The sequence below is a fragment of the Diospyros lotus genome, chromosome 4 (assembly GCF_014633365.1).
Source record: "Diospyros lotus cultivar Yz01 chromosome 4, ASM1463336v1, whole genome shotgun sequence".
NCBI classification, from domain to species: domain Eukaryota; kingdom Viridiplantae; phylum Streptophyta; class Magnoliopsida; order Ericales; family Ebenaceae; genus Diospyros; species Diospyros lotus.
This window is the reverse complement of record NC_068341.1, coordinates 23,227,313-23,251,826: the sequence shown is the minus strand read 5'-3', so window position 1 is coordinate 23,251,826 and position 24,514 is coordinate 23,227,313. Positions and strand designations below refer to the sequence as shown.

At 37.5% G+C, this 24,514-nt stretch overlaps 1 protein-coding gene across 1 annotated transcript in view; it reads left to right on the top strand.

The window, feature by feature from the left end:
* LOC127798728 (uncharacterized) overlaps nucleotides 1-21,287 on the top strand; it is a 73,677-nt gene extending 52,390 nt beyond the window's left edge. Inside the window, exons 12-15 of the mRNA XM_052332293.1 lie at nucleotides 8,606-8,719; nucleotides 9,606-9,731; nucleotides 9,886-9,937; nucleotides 20,689-21,287. Of these exons, the coding sequence (XP_052188253.1) occupies nucleotides 8,606-8,719; nucleotides 9,606-9,731; nucleotides 9,886-9,937; nucleotides 20,689-20,841 (445 nt within the window). The 3' untranslated portion in view covers nucleotides 20,842-21,287. The remainder of the gene's footprint in view (nucleotides 1-8,605; nucleotides 8,720-9,605; nucleotides 9,732-9,885; nucleotides 9,938-20,688) is intronic.
* The last annotated feature ends 3,227 nt before the right edge of the window (nucleotides 21,288-24,514 follow it).

Here is a 24,514-nt window from a genome sequence, read left to right as displayed (position 1 = left end):
ACTTCTCTTCAACCGTTTTTAGACTAAAGATTTGGGTAAGTTGAAATATTTTCTTGGCATTGAAATGATCCAGTCCAAAAGCGACATGGTTATTTCACAAAGGAAATATGCCTTAGACATTCTTGAGGAGGCTGGCATGTTTGATTGTAGACTAGTTGATACTTCCATGGACTCGAATATCAAGCTCTTACGAGGATAGGGAGAGTTATTATCTGACCCTAATAGATATTGCAGACTTGTCGGAAAGCTAAACTACCTCACTATCATTTGGCCAAACATCTCTTTTGCTATTAGCGTGGTTAGTCAGTTTTTGTAGTCTCCATGTGATATCATTAGGATGCTATTGTTCACATTCTCAGATATATCAAAGGCGCACTAGGTCAGGGATTGTTATATATGAAGATAAGGGTCATACCCAGGTGATTGAGTATTCTAATGCCGATTGGGCAGGATCTCTCTCAGATAGTTGCTCTATTTTTGGTTACTGTGTTATAATTGGTGGCAATTTGGTATCTTGAAAGAGTAAGAAGTAGGTGGTTGCTAGGTCTAGTGTCGAAACAGAATACCATCCTATGGCCTTGGCAACATGTGAACTTACATGGTTGAAACAATTGCTTCAAGAATTAAAATATGGCGAGATGACACAAATGAAGTAAATTTGTGATAATCAACCCGCCTTGCATATAGTCTCAAATCATGTTTTTCATGAGAGGACCAAACATAGAGAAATTAATTGTCATTTCATCAGAGAAAAGATTTTATCTGAATGTATTGTCACTAGCTTTTTCAATTCAGCCGATCAACTGGCAGACGTCTTCACTAAGTCTCTTCGGGGTCCTCGTATTGGTTTCATTAGTAACAAGCTTGGTGCATATGACCTATATGCTCCAGCTTGAGAGGGGGGGGGGGGGGGGGTGTTGGAATACATGTAATTAGCATGTGTGTATTAGCTGTCAATTAGCTTGTAATTAGGCCTTAATTTTAACTTTAATTATTGTATAGCCTTACTAAATCTCGATAGAAGAAGGCTAGACCTCATACAGTTCTCTTCTCCTAAAAGGGTTTTCTCTATTTTTTTCTCTTTTGTTCAACAAGATCAAATAAGGGAACCAATAGTGGTAAACTAACGAACATTGACTCGGACGATGTAGTGGACTGAGAGAAGAAAAGGGTGGGCTCAAAGAAGGTGACATCAATAGAAGAAGTTTGGACTGCAAAACTTCTTGATCTATATATATATATTACAAATGGTAACTGCCTCTATGGAGATAGTAAAAAACAGGAAAAAACTACTTAACTTAGGAAAACAAATAACTGTATAATAAATCAATTAAACTATCTCTATTATTTTGTCTAACTGCCTAACTGTTCTTATATTTTTGCACATGGTTTTCTACACGCCCCCTCTAGTTGGGTTGTAAATATGAAGTAAGCTCAGTTTGGATCTTCACATCTTCAAACTGAGCCTTCGGTAGATCCTTGGTATGTAGGAAATCTACCTTCAATTTTTCTTTTTATGAAGTGTTTGTCCATTTAGGTCACTTTGTACATGTTGAGTTGCTGCCATTATTTAGTTAGACTACTAAAATATTGGGTGACTGAGATGTCTACTTGACAACGCCTCTATGTCTTTAGTATTGGAATATGTCTCATTTGTGGCATCCCAGATTTCTTTTTTCCTGTAAGTGACATCCCAGATTTCTTGTGTCGTTTGGTGGAGGATGAGATTTTCTCTGACTTCATTAGTCATGGAATTGACAAGCCATGACATTACATTATTGTGTTATGCCTTTCATGTCTTGTACTTCGAATTTGTTGAATTCGGTTTGGGGGCTCCACCATTAAGATAGTCATCTTTTCTTTCGCCTCTTATAAACATCATAACTGAATGTCTATTAGAACTAGGAACAACTAAAACTTGAGAGGAAGAAGTAGAGACTGTTGTGGTGGAGGATACCATTAGAACAGTGGAGGAATTTTCTAATAAAAAATGCTTTGATACCATGAAGAAATTTGGACTATAAAACTCTTTGATCTATTGTTCAGATTGGACATGTATATATATATATATATATATTACAAATGGTAACTGCCTCCGTTGAGACAGTTAAATACAGAAAAAACTGCTTAATTTAGAAAAATAAATAATAGTATAATGAATCAATTATGTCGTGGTTGTTATTTTTCCTAACTGCCTAATTGTTCCTATATTTCTGCACATGGTTTTCTACAATAGAGATAACATATTGAGACAACTTAGGGGAATATCATCGATATCCTTTTTGAAGACGAGAATAACCAAGGAGAACACACTTGAGAGACTGAGCAGGCAATTTATCACGATTAGGAGTAAGTGGACAAAATAGCTACACCCAAATATATGAGGTGGAAGAGAATATAAATCAGAATGAGGGACCTAGTCAACAAGGAAAAAGGATGGCGTCTTCTTAATGAGATAACATGTTGTCAAAATAGCATCAGCTGAATACTGAAGGAGAACATGCATATGTAGAAGAAGTTTGCATGCAGTCTCAATGAGATGATTCTTCCGTTCAACAACCCCATTTTGCTGGGGAGTGCCAAGGCAAGAAGTTTGGTGAAGAATCCCTTTAGATGCCATGTAAGATTGCAAGGGGGTAGACAAGAAATAATATATGTATACATGAACTCAGACTACTAAAAAAGGAAATAATATATCCTGCATATATCCTATACATCTCTAGATATATTGTTACTATATTGTAGAGATACTATATATAAATTGTAGGAATTCAGAATTATGCTTTCATGATTAATTCTGATGGATACAAAAGTCCTCTTATAAAGGTAGAGATTTACATAAAAAATAGAAACTATCAAAAAGGAAACTATCTCTAAGGAAACAAATTAAAACACAAAGAAGGAAATATACACTAAGATACATATGGACATAATCAGGAAAGATTCCCAAATGATAATTAGGAAAGATTCCTAAATGATAATTAGAAATCATTCCTAATCTAAGCAGATCTCTTAGCATTCTGATAAGTCAACACTCCCCCTCAAGCTGGGGAGTGGATATCAATCATTCTCAGTTTGCTTACCAAAACCTAGTCAACACTTCTTCCACTTGATCTTCAGATGGCACATATGGGATTCAAATTAAATCAGCATCCAATTTTTCCTTGATAAAGTGCCGATCAATCTCTATATATTTAGTTCTGTCGTGCTGTACTGGATTATGAGCAATATTAATAGCTGATTGATTATCACAAAGTAGGTCAAAAGTACCTTGAACCTTGATTTTCAAGTCTTCTAAGATAATTCGAAGCCACAAAAGTTCACACAATCCAAGGGCCATTGCCCTAAACTCTGCCTCTGCACTGGATCTTGTCACAACACTTTGCTTTTTACACCTCCAAGACACTAGGTTTCCCCCCAGAAACACATAATAGCCTGTAGTGGATCTCCTATCAACCGAGGATCCACCATAATCTGCATCAGTGAATCCTTGTACATTCAATTCAGTCCCTGTTTTAAACAAAATGCCTTTACTTGGTGTTACCTTTGGATAGTTCAGGATTTTCCGTACAGCTTGCATGTGCTCCTCGTTTGGAAAAGGCAATATCAGGCTTAGTATGTGAGAGATATATTAGCTTGCCCACAAGTCTCTGGAACCTCCCTTTATCAACCATTTGTCCCTCTGAGTTCTCCTTCAATCTGAGATTAGGATCCATAGGTATACTGGACCTCTTTTCTCCTGTCATTCCAGTTTTAGCTAGAAGATCAAGAATGTACTTTCGCTGTGATTGAAAGATTCTAGTCTTTGAGTAGGCTACCTCAATTCCTAGGAAATATTTAAGTACCCCAAGGTCTTTGATCTCGTATTCTTTAGCTAATTTCCTTTTTAAACTCTGTTGTTTTTCCATATCACTTCTAGTCACAACTATATCATCAACATACACTAAGAGTACTGTAACTTTTCCACCTTTACTTTGAGCATATCCCATAAACTTCATTGCCTTAGAAAATTTGCCAAACCATGCCCGGAGAGATTGTTTAAGTCCATATAAGGCCTTTTTAAGTTTACATACTGTACTTGGACCCCTTTTCTGAAGTTTAGGAGGCACTTCCATGTATACCTCCTTTTCTAAATCCCCATGTAAGAAAGCATTCTTCAGGTTTAATTGCTGCATTTCCACCCAAAATGAGCTGCCAGGGATATAAGAATTCTCAATGTTGTCATTTTTGCCACTGGTGCAAAGGTCTCAAGGTAATCTATGCCATAAGACTGAGTATAGTCTTTGGCTACTAGTCTAGCTTTATACCTGTCTAATGTGCCATCAGATTTATATTTCAAATTAAATATCTATCTTCATCCAACTGGAGTGATTCCCTTAGGCCTAGGCATCAATTCCCATGTCTAATTTTTATATAGGGCATTCATTTCCTCTTGCATGGCTTGCTTCCAATTCTGGTCTTTTAGAGCCCCTTCTACTGACTTGGGAATAACAATAGAGTCTAATGAGGTGAGGAAGTTTTTGTGGTTTTGGGAGAAGCGATGATAGGACAAGTGATTAGTTAAAGGGTGTAAAGTACAGCTTCTAACCCCCTTTCTCATAGCAATTGGTAGGTTTCAATCATTATAAACAGGGCTGGATAGGGATGAATCTGATGATTGTGCAGTTTCAGTACCTGGATCTAATGCTGGTGAGGGTCGAGACTCCACAATAGGTTGCCTCCTTTTGAACACATAGGGAGAACCCTTAAACCGAACTAGAGAGGATGGCCTGTGAACTGCTTGTTCAGTACATTCTGTAGGTAGAGGAGAGGGGTTAGGAGATTGGGCTGGAACAGTTGAGGAAGAAGGATTAGAACTAGACAGGAGTTGGGTACTAGGACGGGAAAAATTTCAAATGAGTCTTGGTCCTCAATTCCTCGAGTCTCCCCCTGAGGACCAAGGTCTAGAGAGCCAAAGAAGGGCTGAGATTCAAGGAAAGAGACATCTTTGGATACAAAGAACTTTCGAGTTGGAGGGTGATAGCACTTATAACCTTTTTGGGTTGGAGAATACCCTAGGAAGATACATCGAAGGGCATGAGGATCAAGCTTATCTCAATGTATTTTGGGGATATGAACAAAGCACACACAACCAAACACACGAAGAGGAAGAGGAGTACGCAAATAGTAATCGGGTAAAAATGAGGAATGGGTTGCGGTAATTTAGGATTTTGGAGGGAACGCGGTTGATGACATAGGCCGCGGTTAAAATGGCTTCACCCCAATAGGTTTTAGGAACATGAGTGTGATGAAGGAGTGTCTGAGCCACATTAAGGAGATGTCTCATCTTCCGCTCTGCTACTCCATTTTGTTGTAGAGTGTCTACACAGGAAGACTCATGAACAATACCCTCATGTTGAAAGAAAGAATTCAACTGATTATTAAAATAATCTTTAGCATTATCTATTATGAATTTTTGGACAGGAGTAACAAATTGCGTGGATACCATTTTGCAAAAATAAGGTAAGATTGTGCCAATTTCAACCTTTTCTTTCAAAAGAAATACCCAACGCATGCGAGTACAATCATCAATAAAGGAAACAAATTACCGAGCCCTAGAACAATTGAGAATTTTGGATGGTCCCCAAACATCCAAATGAACTAGGGAAAAAGGTTTAGAAGATAATTTGTTGCTCATAGGATAAGACACCCTATAGTGTTTGGACAACACACACATCACATTGAAACATTGTAGGATATAAAGATTTAAACAAATGAGGAAACATAGCTTTTAATAAAGGAAAAGACGGATGACCTAATCTATAATGTTGAAGCCAAATGGTGTTGGATGCTGAAACAGAATGAGATGAACAAGCAATGGTAGACTGCTGCTTCTCTGTAGAACGGCCTACCTTGTGTAAGGTATATAACCCATTACGCTCCTCAGCCACACCAATCATTTTCTCTGTGGTCATGTCCTGAAATTCACACATATGAGAATAGAAGATAGCATGACAATTTAATTCTTTGGTTAGTTGGTGAATAGATATAAGATTGGTAGCTAACTGTGGGACATGAAGAACTTGTTTGGTTGTTAACAAAGGCCTGAATTTAACTGTACCTTGGCCAGCAATAGGAACAGTGGTTCCATTAGCAATAACAATCTGTTTAGGGCTAACAAGAGGTTGATAAGTGTCAAAGGAATTTACGTGAGGGGTCATGTGATCAGTAGCTCCTGAGTCAAGGACCCAATTGGTATTCCCAGCAGTTTTAAAGGTAGAAAAACACTCAGAATTGGAGAGTTTACCTTGCTGTGCAAGTGAACAAGCTCCATCTTGGAGAGTTCTAAGGAAATTCTTGAGTTTGTTCGTCTCTTCTACATTTAATTGTGAAATATCAGCACCAATAGATTCAGTTTTACCCGCTAATTCAGCTTCCCCTTGATTTGTGCTGGAAAAAAAGGCTTGAGTCTTGGGCGGACGACTCTTAAATCCACCTATCCTGCTTAGCACAGCTTCTTTGCCATGGAGTTTGAAGCAGTTATCCTTAGTATGCTTAGGTTTTTTGCAATGATTGCACCACAGACCTCATCCTGAATTTTTCCACGAATTTTCTACCTTTTCTGCTTTAAATCGAGATCCATCTCTATGGCTTGACACCATGGTTGAGCCTTCAACACTGTGATCTCCTAGCATAGCCATCCTTCTGTTTTCCTCACTTCGAACAATGGAAAAAACCTCATTAAGAGTAGCTAATTTTTCCCTACCAAGCACTTGGATCCTCACTTGGATCATATTCCAGATTAATCCCTGCTAGAAACTCTACAATCCCGCCCCTTTCTTGAATTTGTTTAAGTTTGACAGCATCATTGCTACACTCCATCTTGATAATGATCTAGTTGTAGCCACATCCCCTTCATTTTATTATAATATTCTATTATAGTGGATGCCCCTTGCCTTGTCCTACTAATCTTAGTCTTAACCTCAAAAATTATCGAGGCATCTTGAACTTTAGAATAGGTTTGCCTCACAGTCTCCCAAATGTCCCTAACTGATGTTAAAAACATAAAGTTTTTACTTACCTCCGGCTACATGGCACTTCAAAGCCATGACATGATTGATGAATCTTTAATTTCCCATGTTGTGAAGGATGGGTCTGAATCTTTTGGAGGAGTTTCGATCAGGTGGCCTAGCTTTCCTCCGCCTTTGAGGAATGTGCTCACAAGTTGAGACCATTGCAAGAAGTTTCGCCCATCAAGTCGATAGAAAGGATACAACCCGGGCAGGTCACCCCCTCCCATTGGTTGTTGATCACTAGGATAGGATTCAACAGTGGTAATGACTGTCTTAAGAAGATTGAGTTTGGAAAAGGAGACTGGAAGTGTAGCTAGAACAGAACTGCTGGAGAACAAAACAGAACAGCAATTAAGGCTAGGCTGAAACCTTAGAGGAGTTCGGCGCAAATAAGTGCAATGAAGGCACTATTAGGGTTTCAAAAATTTGGGAAGGGAAGGGAAAGGCTCTGATACCATGTAGGAATTCAGAATTATGCTTTCATGATTAATTCTGATGGATACAAAAGTCCTCTTATAGAGGTAGATATTTACATAAAAAAAGGAAACTATCAAAAAGGAAACAAATTAAAACACAAAGGAAATATACACTAAGATACATATGGACATAATCGGGAAAGATTCTCAAATGATAATTAGGAAAGATTCCTAAATGATAATTAGAAATCATTCCTAATCTAAGCAGATCTCTTAGCATTCTGATAAGTCAATATAAATCAAAACTTAACTAGATATATGGTTACAATATTGTAGAGATACTATATACAAATTATATCTTAACTCAAGCAATTGCATTGGATTGAGAATTAGGTCAGCAATGTGCATGTAAGACATTTTTTATGTGATCCTATATGATTTGCGTAAATGTTTTATTTCTTCTTTAGTCCATTGTAAACATCTCACATCTCTATATTACCACAAATTTTTTTTTCTTGCATATTCTCAGAATAGAGAACTTCTTAAAACCCAATAGAGAATGAAACCACCAAAGGGTGGTTTAACAACATTGTTATTTTTCATGTTTTCAGTTATTGTGTTTGTTTTTAGTTTTCCTTTTATTCAATATTTGTTATTTGTTAGAAAAATAAAACTTTTGCATGGTGCTTAATAACTCATTTTTCTTTGTAAAAACTAAAATTAAAAGTCTGAAAACATGGTTAATAACATCTATCCATGTTATATTATTAGTAACAATTCTAAAATAAATTTAGTTGGTCAATTTATTAATTTTTAATTGTAGGCTAGATGATAGTTTACGTGATAGACGGACAAACATGAACTACAGAAAGTGTCCTAACTATCACTGTCATGGTCTCATTCCCTTCTCTCATCTATGATTTTAGACTCATATATGTGTTATATTGTTGTTATTGTAGCTATTATGGTAATCATTGTCTGCAGCATTTGAGTAATCATTATTATTCTCTAGTTAAGGATATTAGTTGTACATTTTAAACCTCGTGGGCTAGACTGGACCTGTTTCCAGTTTCCCATCTTCTATCATTGGTCAGTTTCCAGTTTCCCATGGTTTATTAAGTTTGATTATGCATGCAGAGTTCTCAATCTTCCTCAAAGCAAATACTTGTCAGCTAGTATTGGAGACCAGTGGCAGACCACAAACTCTTCAAATTCTACTGATGATTCAGATAAAAGATTCTCTAAGCAGAGGTATCCTAACTTTCTCTTGGAACTTAAACTTTTGTAGATGATGTTAAAATAACTTGATTCTTGCTGTTTAGGGTTGAACAAAAATTGAACTTCTTTTCTTTGTTAAGTAACAAGTAGGAAAGATTTACTCTCTATCCAGAAGGGACTGGACCTGGTATACCATAGAGAATGAGCCTATAAGGACTCTTCTGCTTCTTGGAAGTCCTTATGCGATTGCAGGCCTGAGAATATTTTTGTTCCTGTGCCCATTTCTCTAAGCAAGAAGGTACAACCTTATAGAGATCTAAGGTAGCAAATAAAGGCATTATCTTATAATCAAATGACATGAGATGAAGTCAAATTGCTATAAGTGATCTTAGGTGACGAGACAAACATCCATTCAAGATCAGTGCATCTCTAATGCATGAGGCTCCCCACTTTTTTATGGTGAGAGGGGGATTGTGTTTTTACAGTCTTTTTCTTTACAAAGAGGTTTAAAACCCAAGCCTGGACAATCTTATCATTGCTACCAGTTTTACCCTCAACCACCCATTTTACCAAATCATGGTCATTGTTATTTCTGTTGGTCATGTTCAGTTAAAACCAAGAAATGTCACATCAAGTTCAGGTAGAAAAATCAACAACTCAGAATCTGATAAACTTTCTGAGAATCTACTTTATAAACAATATGCTTTACATGTTTGATGGCTTCTTATTCAAAACATACTTTCATTCATTCATTTTGCCAATATGGAATTAAAGGGGGTCCATGGGTTAGGGGGAACAGTGGACTGCTAGGATGCCAGTGATAAGCCCATCTTAATATGTGAGTCTCCTAAGGAGAAATTAACAAGAAAAATTGGTGCATTTCAGTATTTGACATATTTATCTGATCTTTGGGTTGCAGGTCCAATTCCAAACCTCCAGCTGCAAAAGGCTATAGAAAAGAAAAGAAGAAACATACCTATGATGAAGATGATGAGTTGGATCCCATGGATCCAAGCTCTTACTCGGATGCTCCTCGTGGTGGCTGGTATGCTACATGCATTTTCACTTAATAGAACTGCCCCCTTTCCCCTCTCACCCACAGGAGCACAGATCCAATGCATTGACATACTTACACTTAAGTTTTCATATGTAATCTGGAAGCATGCCTGAATTGTTCCTTAATTCCTCGAATTCTTCAGGGTCGTAGGCCTAAAAGGAGTCCAGCCACGAGCAGCAGACACCACTGCCACGGTACAAAGGCCTTTTTGTTGAGAAATAGTGATTCATTTAGAAATAAAAAATACAGTGTCATATTGTGTTGTCTGTCATTTAGTTTAAATTAAATGCAATTCAGCTCTATAAGCAGGTCCTAACCTTTTGCATTGGCCATATAAGTCATTTACCACGTGACTTTATGAACAGTCTTTCAGAATATGCATTGGTGTCCATTGTTATAGTTTTAAATTGTATTGCTTGTTTCCTTCTTCCCATCCTTAATGTGGGCATAGTTGCCTGTTATGGGCAATACAACCAGACCTCCAATCACCCAAATTTACAAGTGTAGAACTAAGTCCAAAACTGAATAGGATTATTTCTTTTCCTATTTTGAGTCAATTTCTTATTTCCTAATATTGTTTGGCCTTTTCCTATTTTGATTAGGAGATTTTCCATTAAGAGTCTCTAAAGTTATGTTATAAATACTCTATTGTAGTAGATTACAAGGTAATAAGAATAATATTTTTTCTAGCATACTCTATGTGCAAGAGATTGAAGGGTTCTCTCTAACAAGCCCTAGCTTTCAACATAGGTAGACAAGGAAGGAGGTCTTTGAAGGGGTTAGCTTCTTATCTAGCTAATCGGCTGGTGATTCGATCCATTAACAAATTGGTATTAGAGCCAACCATGGGCAACAATAACAATTTCTGTCAAGCTTTTGATGAATTCATGAAGAAGTTGTCAGGGTCTTGAACTTGACGGACAAATTCTCTTCAATTGATGAGAATTGGAACAGAATTCGGGTGAGAAATGAGAGGAGAATGGAGGAAGATAAGAAGAATAGGAGGGAGCGAGAGAGAAAGAAGGTTCGGGAGGGAGAGAAATTGAGAGAGATCTGAAATTGTTTGGAAATTCTTGATACCTCTCATTAGCTGGGTTAGTGTTTATATACTAAAGCCCAATTGCAACTTGACGTTGGTCCCAAGCCAACTACAAGGTACAATTCAAGCAGCAGCTTGAAGGTACAATTGCATATAACTGCTATACAAAAATGAATAAGGAAGCCCTTTTTAGAACATGAGGGTTCCTGACAGAAGTTTGGCAATAATGTGTGGAAGCAAGAAGAGTACCATGTGATTGAGGTAGCCAAACTGATGTGGTGAAACAAATAGAAAAAAACTGGTTTAGAGTTGAAACAATTCAAACCAGCTAGTAAAACAAACTAGAGTTGAAGTTGATAAAATCTCTAACTCTTCAGAAAATACTGGATTTTAATAACACACAAGTAGTAATCTTGATTGATGAAAAAGTAGTTGAAACTACAACAATATAGCCTCATATAGGCTGCTGGAGATAGAAAAAATACAGCTTGTCATAGGGCTATAATACAAGAAAATAAAGCTGTTACAGCTGCGCAGCCATTTTTGACAAAAGGGTAGGCAGCTGTAAATTGATACAGCTGGGCATCCTTTTTAGACAAATGTTTAGGCAGCTGTAAATGTAAAAAAATTCTACAAAACACACCTAGAAACACAACGGTTATATAGTTGTAGTAGCAGCTTGTAGAAAAGATGGAAATGTGACTTAAGAGAGATGAAAATGTGAGCTGGATTACTACTGTCCTACATAAGTCCCCTCCACTTCAAAAGAACTCATCCTCAAGTTAAATTTTTCCTTTTGACTCCTCCAGGTAGAAAGTGTAGATGTCAGCCACATTACAAAGTCTTTGATATGCCCATAGAATTGGGGATGTCAATTACATAATCATTATCGTTGATCTTCTGAAGAACTTTGTATGGGCCGATTTTCTTTGGTGTCAACTTGCCATGACTTTCAGTTGATAATCGTCCCTTGTGCAAATAGACCATCACATCATCACCTACTTTAAAAATCTTCTCCCGTCGATGAGCATCTACGTGTTCCTTATACTTAGCATTAGAAATCTCAATTTGATTGCGTACTCTCTTTTGCACTGTATGAATGTGATCTGCTAAGTGTTCAGTTGTAATTGAGTATCTTGGAATTTTAGGTAGGGGAACCAGGTCTAAGGTATGGCATGAGGCCCAACCATAAATGACCTCAAATGGGGATTTGCTTGTAGTATGGCTCTGCTTGTTGTATGCAAACTCTGCTTGTGATAAGAAGAAATCCCATTGTTTGGGATGATCACTACAAAAAGCATCTAATTATATTGCCCAAGGATCAATTCACCACTTTAGTTTGTCCATTAGTCTGTGGATGACAGGTAGTGTTGTATTGTAGATCAATATCAAATCGGTGCCATAAAGTCTTCCAAAAGTGACTGAGAAACTTCGCGTCCTGATCTAAGGTAATGGATTTTGGTATTCCATGCAAACAAACTACTTCTCCAAAGAAGAGGTTGGCTACATTGGTGGAATTAGCAGTCTTTCCGCATGGAATGAAATGAGCCATTTTGTTGAATCGATCAACTGCTACAAATACTGAATTTAGTTGTCTTTGCATGCGAGGTAACCCCAACACAAAATCCATAGATATGTCTTCCCATGGGCTGTTTGGTATTGGTAAAGGTGTATACAACCTAGTGTTTTGCTGTTGTCCCTTAGATACCTGACAAACATGGCATCGTTGTACAATTCTCCTGACATCTTTTTTTAACTGTGGCCAATCATAACGAGCTTTGGCTAGAGCAATGGTCTTATCTTGTCCAAAGTGTCCAGCTAGTCCACCACTGTGCAGTTCTCTTATTATCTTTTCCCTCAAAGAATAACACGGTATGCAAAGGTGTGCCCCAAGGAATAGATATCCATCATGTATAAGAAACTCACTATGCTGGCCATTTTTTCATTGTTTCCACTGTTCTCTAAAATCAGGATCATTGGCATACAGATCTTTGAAAGTATCAAATCCTATGACTTCTATATGCAAGGTATGAACAAGAGCTACTCGTCAATTGAGTGCATCTGCTACTTTATTCTGCTCCTTGGACTTGTGCTTCAAGGTGAATGTAAATTGTTGAAAAAAAGTAACCTGCCTTGAATGCATCCGATTATGGCTTTGTGGGTTGTTCTTGAACTTAAGAGCTTGATGATCAGAATATAGCACAAACTCTTGTTGTACCAAATAATGCTTCCAGTACTTGAGTGCTTGCACAATAGCGTATAATTCAAGCTCATAGGTAGACTAGTTTCTCCTAGCTTTACTTAGTTTCTCACTATAGAATGCTACTGGATGACCTTGCTGTGAAAGAACAACACCTATGCCCACAATAAAAGCGTCTGTGTGCACTTCAAAAGTTTCTCAAAACTTGGTAAGATTAAGACTGGAGTATTGGTCAGCTTTTCTTTAATCAATTGAAAGTCTTTTCTACTGCTTTAGTCCACGCAAATGGCCCTTTCTTTAAGCATTCAGTCATGGGACTTGCTATATTACTGAAGTTACGTATGAAACGTCTATAGAATGTGGCTAAACCATGGAAAGAACGTACCTCAGAAATGGTTTTTGGTGATGGCCATTCCCGAATAGCCTTAACTTTCTCATCATCCACCATAATTTCAATGTCACTCACGACATACCCAAGAAAGATCAGCTTGTTGGTCGTAAAACTGCACTTCTTGAGATTGGCATACAACTTATTCTCTTTTAAAGCAACAAGAATTTGTAGGTGTCTAGATGTAAATAAGGATATTGTCAAAGTAAACGACGACAAACACACCCATAAATGGCTTAAGAACTTGGTGCATAACCTCATGAAATTGCTGGGTGCATTTGAAAACCCAAAAGGCATGACTTTCCACTCATACAATCCTTCCTTGGTTTTGAAGGTTGTCTTCCACTCATCTCCTGGGCGAATGCGTATCTGGTGGTAGTGACTTTTTTTTAAGTTTATCTTGTTGAAAACTTTGGTCCTTCTAGCACGTCAAGCATATCATCGAACCGAGGGATGGGAAATCTGTATTTCATTGTGATTTTGTTGATAGCTCAACTGTCAACACACATATGCCAACTATCATCTTTCTCTGGCGTGAGCAAGGTTGGTACCGTGCAAGGACTCATGCTCGCTTGCACTCCTTTTATGATAAGTTAATCCACGTGGCCTTGTAGGATTGAATGTTCCTGAGGAGTCATCCGATAGTGTGGTAAATTTGACAAGCTTGCTCCTAGGATTAAGTCAATGGCATGCTGAGCGTCTCGCATGGGTGGTAGTCCATTTGGTAGTTTTTCTGGAAAAAGTTCAGCATACTCCTCCACTAGAGGTTGCAATGTTGCTGGTACCTTAGTAGGTGGAGGACCTTCTCCTTTAGCAACTAAAGCAATCAACTCTTGATCTAGTTCAACTTCCTCAATTATATTTTCTGTGACTAGAAGATATCGCCCCTCCACTTTAGAAGTTTTAGGACGCTCTCACAGTTAATGGAACAAGAACAATTTTCTTCCCATCTTTTGAAAGGTGTAAAAATTGTGTTTTCCTTTATGCAATACTTGGTAATCGTATTGCCAAGTCCTTCCTAGAATGACATGGCTTACATCCATATCGATGATGTCAAAGACAAGCTCGTCAAAATAAACACCACCAATAGAGAATGGAATTCGGCATTGCCCTTTCACCTCTTGTTAATGATCGTTCGAAATCCAACCAGCTAGGTCATTTTGTCCACCACGACCTTGGCCACAACATATCACTATCAATGACTAGATTACACACATATTCGCCTACTTTACAAGTGGTTTTGAACATCTTGTTATGTTGTGACTCCTGGAGTGGTTGTTTAGCAGTTTGCAGCACATGTCGAATCACGTTGAACTGCCTTCTTCTGCATATGCATACTCAACTTCATCATCAGTATGGCATTCTTGGGTTTCCTCACTGTAGGCACCATTGTCATATGGTGGTTCTTCCATCACTACTTCTTGGTTGACTAGATTAACTCCTCTAGTCCTTGGTTGAGGACAAGTGTTGGATCTATGCTCGGTTGCGCCACATCAATAACACTTATCTTGAGTTGGATAAGCGTAAGGATTAGGAGGTTAGTTCTTCCTTTCAGTTTGTTGACTGAATGACTTTTGTTGTTGATTGGGTCCTCTATCAATTTGTTGTCCAAATGGCCTTTTTGTTGCCCATTTGTATGCCAGAAAGGAAGTTGTGCCTGGGGCCCTTCGATCAACACTTATTTTCCTTTATTTTGAGCAAGGTTTCCGTGTGAAGACTCCCCCATGTATGGCTTATAAGGCTGTTGTCTGCGACTAGAAATTCTATCACTCTGGGCCTCCACCTTAATTGCAAGTCGAATGGCCTCACTAAGGTTCCACGCATCTTGAATACCCATTATATCCTGGATATTCGGTCTCAATCCTTTAATAAACCTTGATGCTCATTGTGATTCAGTTTCAGAAAGATCATTTCAGGTGGGCAATCGAAAGAATTTAGTTGAATAATCACATATTGAGCGATCTCCCTATTGCAATTTTGATATTGCTGAAATAGAATTTGATCATAGTCATGTGGTAGAAAATTACCATTCAGTAGTTGTTTCATCTGCCGCCAGGATCTGATTTGTGTTTTCCCCATACGAATTCGTGACATCTGCTACTGCTCCCACCAAGCTAAAGCTCCTCCCTTTAGCTTGTAGGCCACCAATTTGACCTTTTTGTCTTTGGGGATCTTCATGTAGTCAAAGAACCTTCTAATTCATTAAGCCAATCTATAAATTCTTCAATGTGTAGTTGACCATTGAAGGTGGGAAGATCCATCTTCAATTGGTACTCAAAATTACCTCTAGCACGATCTAAATTAGGTCTGCCATAATAGTTTCTCCTTTGGTTAAGCCTCATGTTTGCTGGGGCTTCGATCTCCTCATCAATGCTATCATCAAGTTCTCCTTGAACATGTCTATGAAATGGCGTTTCTAAATTCAGTAGCGGTTCATTTAAATAATTTGTTGGTGGTTGTGGTAGTGGCTCTGCCCAATCACGAGGACCATCATTGATAGGTGCAGCAGGCCGTAGCTCGACTTGCAGTCCTTCAAAAGAGGCTTGCAATCCTTGGAGAACCCGTAGAGTCTCCCTCTAAGTTATGTTTCTAGATGTGTTTTGTAGGAAAGATGGAAATGTGACTAAGAGGGATGAAAATGTGAGCAGGATTACTGAAGTCCTACATCACAAACGAGAGCGAATGTCAGCACAAATACAAACCCTTATGCGTGACATGGACTCTATTAAGGTGGGTTCAACATCATCAAGTGTAGGGGAGGGTAGTGAGTAGCAGCCAAGACAGAAAGAACTCACTAGGGGGGTTAGCGCAGGAGGAGGTTTTGTGCCACGCTACTATAAGCTAGATTTCCCTTGTTATAATGGTGAGGCAGATCCATTACCTTGGTTAAATCGGTGTGAGCACCACTTTTTTTTTTTTTTATCAAGATGTAAATATTTATAAAGATCAAAATGTACAGCATACACCGAGCATATCTAGGCCAAAGAGAAACACCAAGACTAAAGCCTTTGAGCAAGAGACTCGTACTAGATTAAAACATGGGGATAAAGAAAACATAGTTTTGTATACAAAGGTTTTAATCCTATAGGAAATGCTCTCACAACAAGGATTAACATTCTCAAAAACAACACGATTTCTAGCTTCCCAAGTGTGGTAGGCCGTGGCTGCCAAAGCCATCCTTTTAACCCGACTCAGCCAGGAAGACTCTTTAGCTTGATGCTGCAACCACTTTAATGCCCTTGGCAGCGAAGACATAGCACGAGCAAGGCCAAGCCAAGTCTTGATCGAGCTCCAATTGTCCAAGCTAACTTGACATTGAAAGAAAATATGACCCACGGACTCATCAACAACGCCACACATAGGGCATGAACGATTGATATCAAGGAACAACCTAGGATTGGGCTCAGATTTGGTTTCTGAATTGTCACAACCTAGGATTGGGCTAGAAATTAAGAAGATTAAGAGGTTGAGAGAGCAGAATTTGGAGGGAGATTTCAGATGAAAGAGAGGGGAATAACAAGAAATAGGGAGAATGTTTGAGAGAAAGGGAGAGAAAGATAACACAAAGTGAGAGAGAGAGATAATAGAGAATATTCAATTCATTTCTCAACATGTCTTCCCATCCTCTAGCTGTGGCGACAAATATCTATAACAGAAAGGAAAAGAAAATTATAATTACTATCCTTGGAATGTGACAAATTTTCCCTCATGAAATGTTTTTTGTCCTCAAGAAACTTATTACCATTAAGTCGTTATTCATCCAATCCCAGCATTCTCTATCTGTTTTATTCTTCTTTCATTTTTTCTCCTTCTAGGCTTGTTCTCTTTTGTTTTACGTTCCTGTTCTCTTGCTCTTCCTCTACTAGGACCAGCACCAAAGACTGGTCTGCTTCAGCTAAAATGACTGCAAGACTGTCATATTGCTCGAAATCAAACATATTCATAGCAGTAGAGAGATAATTTCCTGTTAGAATTTTTGTCATCATCTTGATGATTGATTTAACCAAAGTCATGGACTCCTTAGAACTCTCCAAAGCCAATAGCAAGGGAGCAGTCTGCCTAGAACCTTCATTCTCAGGACCAGGCTTCTCAAGATTCCATTATTGGACTATAGCCAATTTGTGAGTTGTTGGAATCCACCTGTCCTAGCTTTTCTGCAGAGGTCACTGGAGTTCAACTTCCAAGTTGAGGAATGATTGGCTCTGATACCAAATGTCACAACCTAGGATTGGGCTAGGGTTTAGAAAGGAAATTAAGAAGATAAAGAGATCGAGAGAGCAGAATTTGGAAGGAGAGTTCAGATGGAAGAGAGGGAAACAGTTAGAAAGAGGGAGAATGTTTGAGAGAAAGGGAGAGAAAGATAACACAAAGTGAGAGAGAGATAACGGAGAATATTCAATTCATTTCTCAACATGCCTTCCTATCGTCTAGCTATGGCTTATATATAGCCTAACTGCCTCCCACATGCACTCATGTGTAGTACAAACAGTAAGCATAACTACTTATAGCTAAGGACAAATATTTATAACAGAAAGGAAAAGAAAATTACAATTACTGCCCTTGGAACGTGACATAATTTTGAAAAAGACTCTTCAACATTGACTTGGGTGGAATTCAAGGGAAACTGCCACAAAAAATTCCGTGCCCCCGTTCAAGGAAGCGGATTTGCGGAGCTATCAAATTGAAACAAACAGGATCAGTGGTGGACTATCAATGGAGATTCGAGCAATTGTTGGCAAGGTCAAAGAAGATGACCAAATCACAAGAGGTTGAGATGTATGTTAGCAGATTGCAAGGATCAATGTGGATTGATGTAGAACTACAGTAGCCGTGAAGTCTGGCAATGGCTATGCGTTTGGCTAGAATTTGTGAATAAAAGATTTTTGAGTCTAAACAAGCTATGGGGCATCCACAAGGGAGACTGCAACCTAGTAACAAGTTGGCGGCTCCAATATCAAAAACCCCTCCTAGGTGGAGATTAACACTTGTGGAGATGGCAGAGTGTGCACCAAGGGCCTGTGCTTTAATTGCGATTATTCACATTGAACCACCATTGCAAGTGGTTGTTTTGCACTGATTTGGTTGTGGACAAGGAAACCAACCAAGAGGAGGAAGGGGAATTTTTACCGAAGCTCACTATATCATTACATGCAATTGCAGGCATGGCAACTTCTTAAACTATGCAGGTCAAGGCTAAGGTAACAAGGATTCCACCACTATTTCTGATAGATTCGGGTGGCACTCATAGTTTTGTGAGTCTCACATTAGCAGCACAATTGACAGAGTTTATAGAGGGTAAATAAGGATTTTGAGTCATGGTGGCTACTGGAGAGCGAGTGAGAAGCATTGGGTTATGCAGACGAGTTGAATTTACTGTATTGAAAATTCATGGTTGACTTGTTTGTCCTCCAATTAGGAGGGTTTGATGTGGTCTGAGGAGTGGATTGGTTGAGTACACTGGGCAAGATTGATTGGGATTTCATGCACATGACAATGGTGTTTCAACAAGTTGACTAGGTAGTGAGGTTTCAAGGACAAGTTGATTTAGAATTGGATGGGACTTGTAGGGTTACGGTCCAACCTGGGATGGATGGTAACAAGGTTGAAAGGTGCTTGTGGAGTTCACTGATTTTGGCTCAGCCCACCATTCTCAATCCGATGATCAAACTGAAGTGGATTATGGGGGATTAGCTCACCGACCTTAGCTCGGCCTACCATCCTCCATCCAATGGTCAAACTGAAGTGGATTGTGGGGGATTAGCCTAGAGATTGGTTGTATTGGTTGCCTTGGACTGAATATAGCTGTAACACGGTTTCATTCCAATTTGCAGACCACGCCTTTTGAGGTGGTTTATGGGAGAGCTCCTCCTCGGATGCTCTCTTATGATTTGAGTACGGCTTGGTAAGAGGCTGGGGATTATGCTTTCCAGCAGCAGGATTCCATTTTGAAGTCTTTTAAGGGACAGTTTGTTACCAGCTCAGGCTGCCATGAAGAAACAAGCAAACCAACACTGTTGATATTTACAGTTTGTTGTAGGGGATTGGGTGTTATTGAAGTTGCAAACTTCTAGACAGACTTCAATCACTTCTCATTTCAATGAGAAGTTGTCCCCTCATTTCTATGTACACTTTCAGGTGCTTCGCCGAATTGGTAGCGTTGCTTATGAACTATCCTTGCCTGAGGACAGCAAGGTACAACCTGTGTTTCATGTTTCTTATCTTAAAATGCTTTCATGGAGGATTACTTGTAGTGCCCTGCATTTTCGCCATGTAAGGCAGAACCTTGCTTTTGCCCTCAAAACGATGTTGGATTCGTGCCTTCAAAATGGTAACAAGGAGTTTCTCATTCATTGGGTTGATTTGTCTCCGGCTGAAGCTTCTTGGGAGCAGGAGATGATTCTTGAGGACAAGCACATTTCTAAAGTGGGGGGGTGGTGTTATGGGCTTACAACCAGACCTCCAATCACCCAAATTTACATGCATACAACTAAGTCCAAACCTGAATAGGATTACTTCTTTTCCTATTTCGAGTCAATTTCTTATTTCCTAATATTGTTAGGCCTTTTCCTATTTTGATTAGAAGATTTGCAATTAAGTCTCTTAAGGTTATGTTATAAATACTTTATTGTAGTTGATTACAAGGTAATAAGAGTAATATTTTTCCCAGCATACTCTTTGTGCAAGAGATTGCGGTCCACTTAGACATTTGAACAGGCTTAGGATTTTAGGTTGGTTTAATTTTTTTGATTTTTTGTTATCATCAAAATCTATTTAGCCTTTTCTGTACCCTTGAGCCTATCAGTTGCCATGGGCATTTTTGTGAACAAAAGAAAGGATGGCTACTATTACCATGCATTCTGAAGGTTCTTCATGGGCAAGGAAGGATCTCTCTTCTAGTTGAAGACCTAGGTTCTTTCCCTTCTATTTAGTCTGTTCTCTGTCACGGTTGACCCATCTTTTGACAAATTTTGATATTCTGTGTACTTCTTTGAGTGAGAGTCGATGTACAGAAAAGACAGGCCTGTCTTTTGTATTGGTCCTCTTGTTAGGTGGTATGATACCTTTACATTAGAAAATAATTGCTCCTCCGATCTGACTATTTCAGTAGTTAGCTTTTCTCTTTCTGTATTTTCCTGTATTTTCCTTCATCCATTAATTAAATATTTAATTTATGGTGCAAAAGCCTGACATTGCATGCATGCATCAATGGGCTGAACATTATATGTGCCAACTGTTTGTATTGTTGTGTCACCATAGAACTGACCTTGTGAACATCAATACACTAATCCTTTAAATTGGTTATCTTTATGAATTTCAGGGTCCTCTCTTTCAGCAGCGTCCTTACCCGTCTCCTGGAGCTGTGTTGCGAAAAAATGCTGAAATAGCTTCACAGAAGAAGAAACCTAAGTCTAACTTTGCACCCATATTCAAGAGAGGGGATGGTAGCGATGGACTTGGTGATGCCGACTGAAAAAAAAGAATGTCAAATAATTTGGTTGTTTCAGGTTGCAAAACATCCGCAAACCATGTGGTCGGAAGCTTTTTGAAAATCATCCATGCATTGTTTGCAGTGCCATTTAAGGTGTGTGATATAAAGCTCGAGTGTCTTAGCGAGGCATCAATGTGTAATCCAAGATGTTTACCTGAAGGACATGAGTTTTTCATCTTTATCTTGACCAAGGCACAATCCTGCAGCTGTCGATGGCAATGTATTTCATTTTCCATCTTAGAACTTTTGATGGAGAATGACTGCAGAAAACTCTAGATTTATCCATACTTCATTTCTCCTTTGGCATGCAAAATTACATTAGATTGCACAATATATTTGTAGTTCTAACTGAGAGTTTGAATGTACAGTGGAAGTGAACAAAGTCCTCGTGTTTCAATGAAATGATCGTTAGTCGGAAATTACATTTAGATTGACCAATGTGTGTGTGTGTGTGTGTGTGAGAGAGAGAGAGAGAGAGAGAGAGAGAGAGAGAGAGAGAACTTTGTATATATTTGAGAACTGCCAGGTAACTAAATATGTACACATATATATGTATATGTGCATAAGATGTTTCGGCAAACATTCAATGTGGCTCTGATCTTTCTTCTTATGTTGAAAATGAAACTGATCGAGAGTCTAGGGCGAGTCCTTCCCAACCAGGGGGAGAGATCCCCTGATATCTGAGTGTTTAATTGTAAGAAAATGATGGAAGAAGAAGCAGAATAATCGACGACTGTATCGTTCTGCGTCTAGTTTCATTGGTATCATGGGAAAGATGTGTGTGTGTAGTTTCATGGGAATTTTATTTTATGGATCTAAGTTTGGTGTTCTTTACAAGAGGTAGGTTATGCCGGTATGAGTTGGGTGATGGTCAAGCTGTCTTTTTCCCTCTTAATCAGGGATTTGAAGAAGTTTTGAAGTTTAATTACTAGCATGTTGCATTTCCTACAAGTCTTACTTTATAAGCTACTTTGATGAAGGGCGTTCAAGTCATTTTCTTTTTTATAGTTAAGTCTTTAATGGTAGTATTGGAAAATGTCCATTTTTTGGAGGGTTGTCTTGTAATTAGGGTCTATTTAAACCTATGATATATGATTAAAATTCTCAAGTTATAATCAAGTTAATTAATTAACATCAAATTAAAGTTAATTAATTGAGTAATTTTAGATATTAATTGATTAACATCTCAAGTATCAATAAAACAATTGAGTGACTTGTTATAATATTCGAGTAATATCATCATCATATCTTAGAACAAGGTATAATAGATGTACTCATCAAATTTAGTTTAGCCAAGAAAAATATAATTGAGTATTATTCAAGTAATTTTGTAAGTATTTATAAGATTTTGTTAAAATAATTGACTGATTAAAATTATTAATCGGGAAAAATGTCACTTGAACTAAATCACCATGATATTAATCGACTATCTAGGAATATTAATCGATTAAGAATCTATATTTAAAAATTACTCAATTATTATTAATTCTTACTTACGTAATAACTGAGATTAGTCAACTAAGACTTGATATTAATTGAGTAACCATATTTGTTAATCAACTAATATATAATATTAATTGATTGATCTTCTTAAAATTTTAAAATTTTAGCCATTACATTACATTAAATGCAATTGATTTCTCAAATCTAGGCTATTAAAATTATATTAAATGCTTGTCTAAATGATCTTGTATTAAATAAGTTTATGATTAACTTGTTGCATTGATTTTTAACCGTGAATCAAATAAAAAATGTTTCTGGTCTAAAGGTTTTTGTTGAGTTGTATGTTATGGATATTTTGATGATGACTATATTTATGCTCAAATTTTAATGTCTTATTTTATATTCTCTTAGACTTATTAATATGTTTTGTATTTGTCACGACCCGATTTCTAAAAAAGTCATGACCGGCACTAATTCCTAGGCCCAACAGCCCCACCATGGATTAGTAAACCTCTTTTCTAACTCGATTTGCTAAAAACATTAATACTACTGAAAAAATATAGAGATAGAGAATAAAATACTATTTCAACTTTCCACAAAAATCTCAATATCTCATATATAGCAGCTACACAAAAAAATGAATTTTCGTCATCCTGCTATCATAAATACATATACAGTCCCATATCTCGGGTTTTTGGCACGATTGTATACCACAAAAATAAAGTACAAAAGAATAAACTCGACAATACATGTGCGTCTCCATAGTGCATTATATATCAAATCAATAATCAAAAGAAATCTGACATCATACCAGAAGATCTACTGGATCAATATTCAAAAGAAGAATCTCCTAAAAATATTTTTTAAAAAAGGGGTGAGTCTTGTGAACTCGCAAGTATAAGGTATGCCATGCCCACTAGGGAAATATACAATAAAAATGTTAAGATGAACATCATGAATACAATAACATAATAGTAAGGTAAACAAAGAGTATATGTATCATAAATTTACGTAATCTGAGGTTCAAAGAAAAACATAGTGTAGGAAAAGTAAGTGCCTAGAGATAACTCCTATAAGTTGCTCACTTAACCACTTAAGTCTCTTATATTTTTTTTATGCGATGCATGTATTGAATCTAAGGACACACTAGTAGAAATTGGCCTTGCGCCTATATACACATGCACACAAGTACATATACTGGCGCATGCATCATTATCACCACACTATAATACCATCATAGCCCATATGATAGTAGTGCTGAAACATACTATCCATGTCTTTCATGGCCTTGGTATGCCAAGCCTCACAGTACCATGATCTTTTCCTGCTATGAGTCACCAAGGAATCTACTAGATAGTCCTCTAATAATAATGCAAATGATACCCTACTTAATGCACAAATCATAACCATTTGTCATTTTATGTGGTGCCCAAAATGCACCATATCATTCAATATTTCACATAATCAAAGACAAGAAATCAGTTAGGGTATCTTTCTGTTTATATCTTTTCCAGTAGGATGAAAATATTTTATGTAATTTAAAAATATTTAAAAGTGTTTTTATGTGATTCGCATATAAAAATCATATAAAAGTTATGTATGGAACAATATATACGTGCACAAAATATGGTAAACATAACATATCCTGTCTACTCGCCTGGGAAATGATGACTCAAGTCTGAGCCTGCGGAAAAGATCGAGCAAAATCCTGGGAATCCAAACCTACAATAAATAGAATGGGGTGGTCACATTTGAGTAATAAAAGTAGTAATGTAATAAAAATTATCAAAAGTCCTAACAATTGTCTAACACCTTGAATCGGTTATTTTATATCTTAGCCCCGCACAAATTTGAATTTGGCGCCATGGAATTCGTTGAGCTTAGCCATCGACTACATCATCATGCCTCGCCTTGAATGCTACATGTAAGTGTATAGTGGAACTACACACCCACTTATAGGCTGCAATAAAAATAATATATATATATTTCTATATTCACCCATAAACTATATTTCTTTTAATATAGATAGTATTTTTAAAGTTTCTCTTTTTCAAAATACATATATATTTATATTTATAACTCAATTGGAAAATTTTTCAAATATAGTAATTAATTAATTAGTGATTTAATAGATGGCTTAAAAGAAATGATTTACAATGTACTAGCCTCGGAATAAAATGAATCTATCATAAATTAGGATTCAGGATAAACC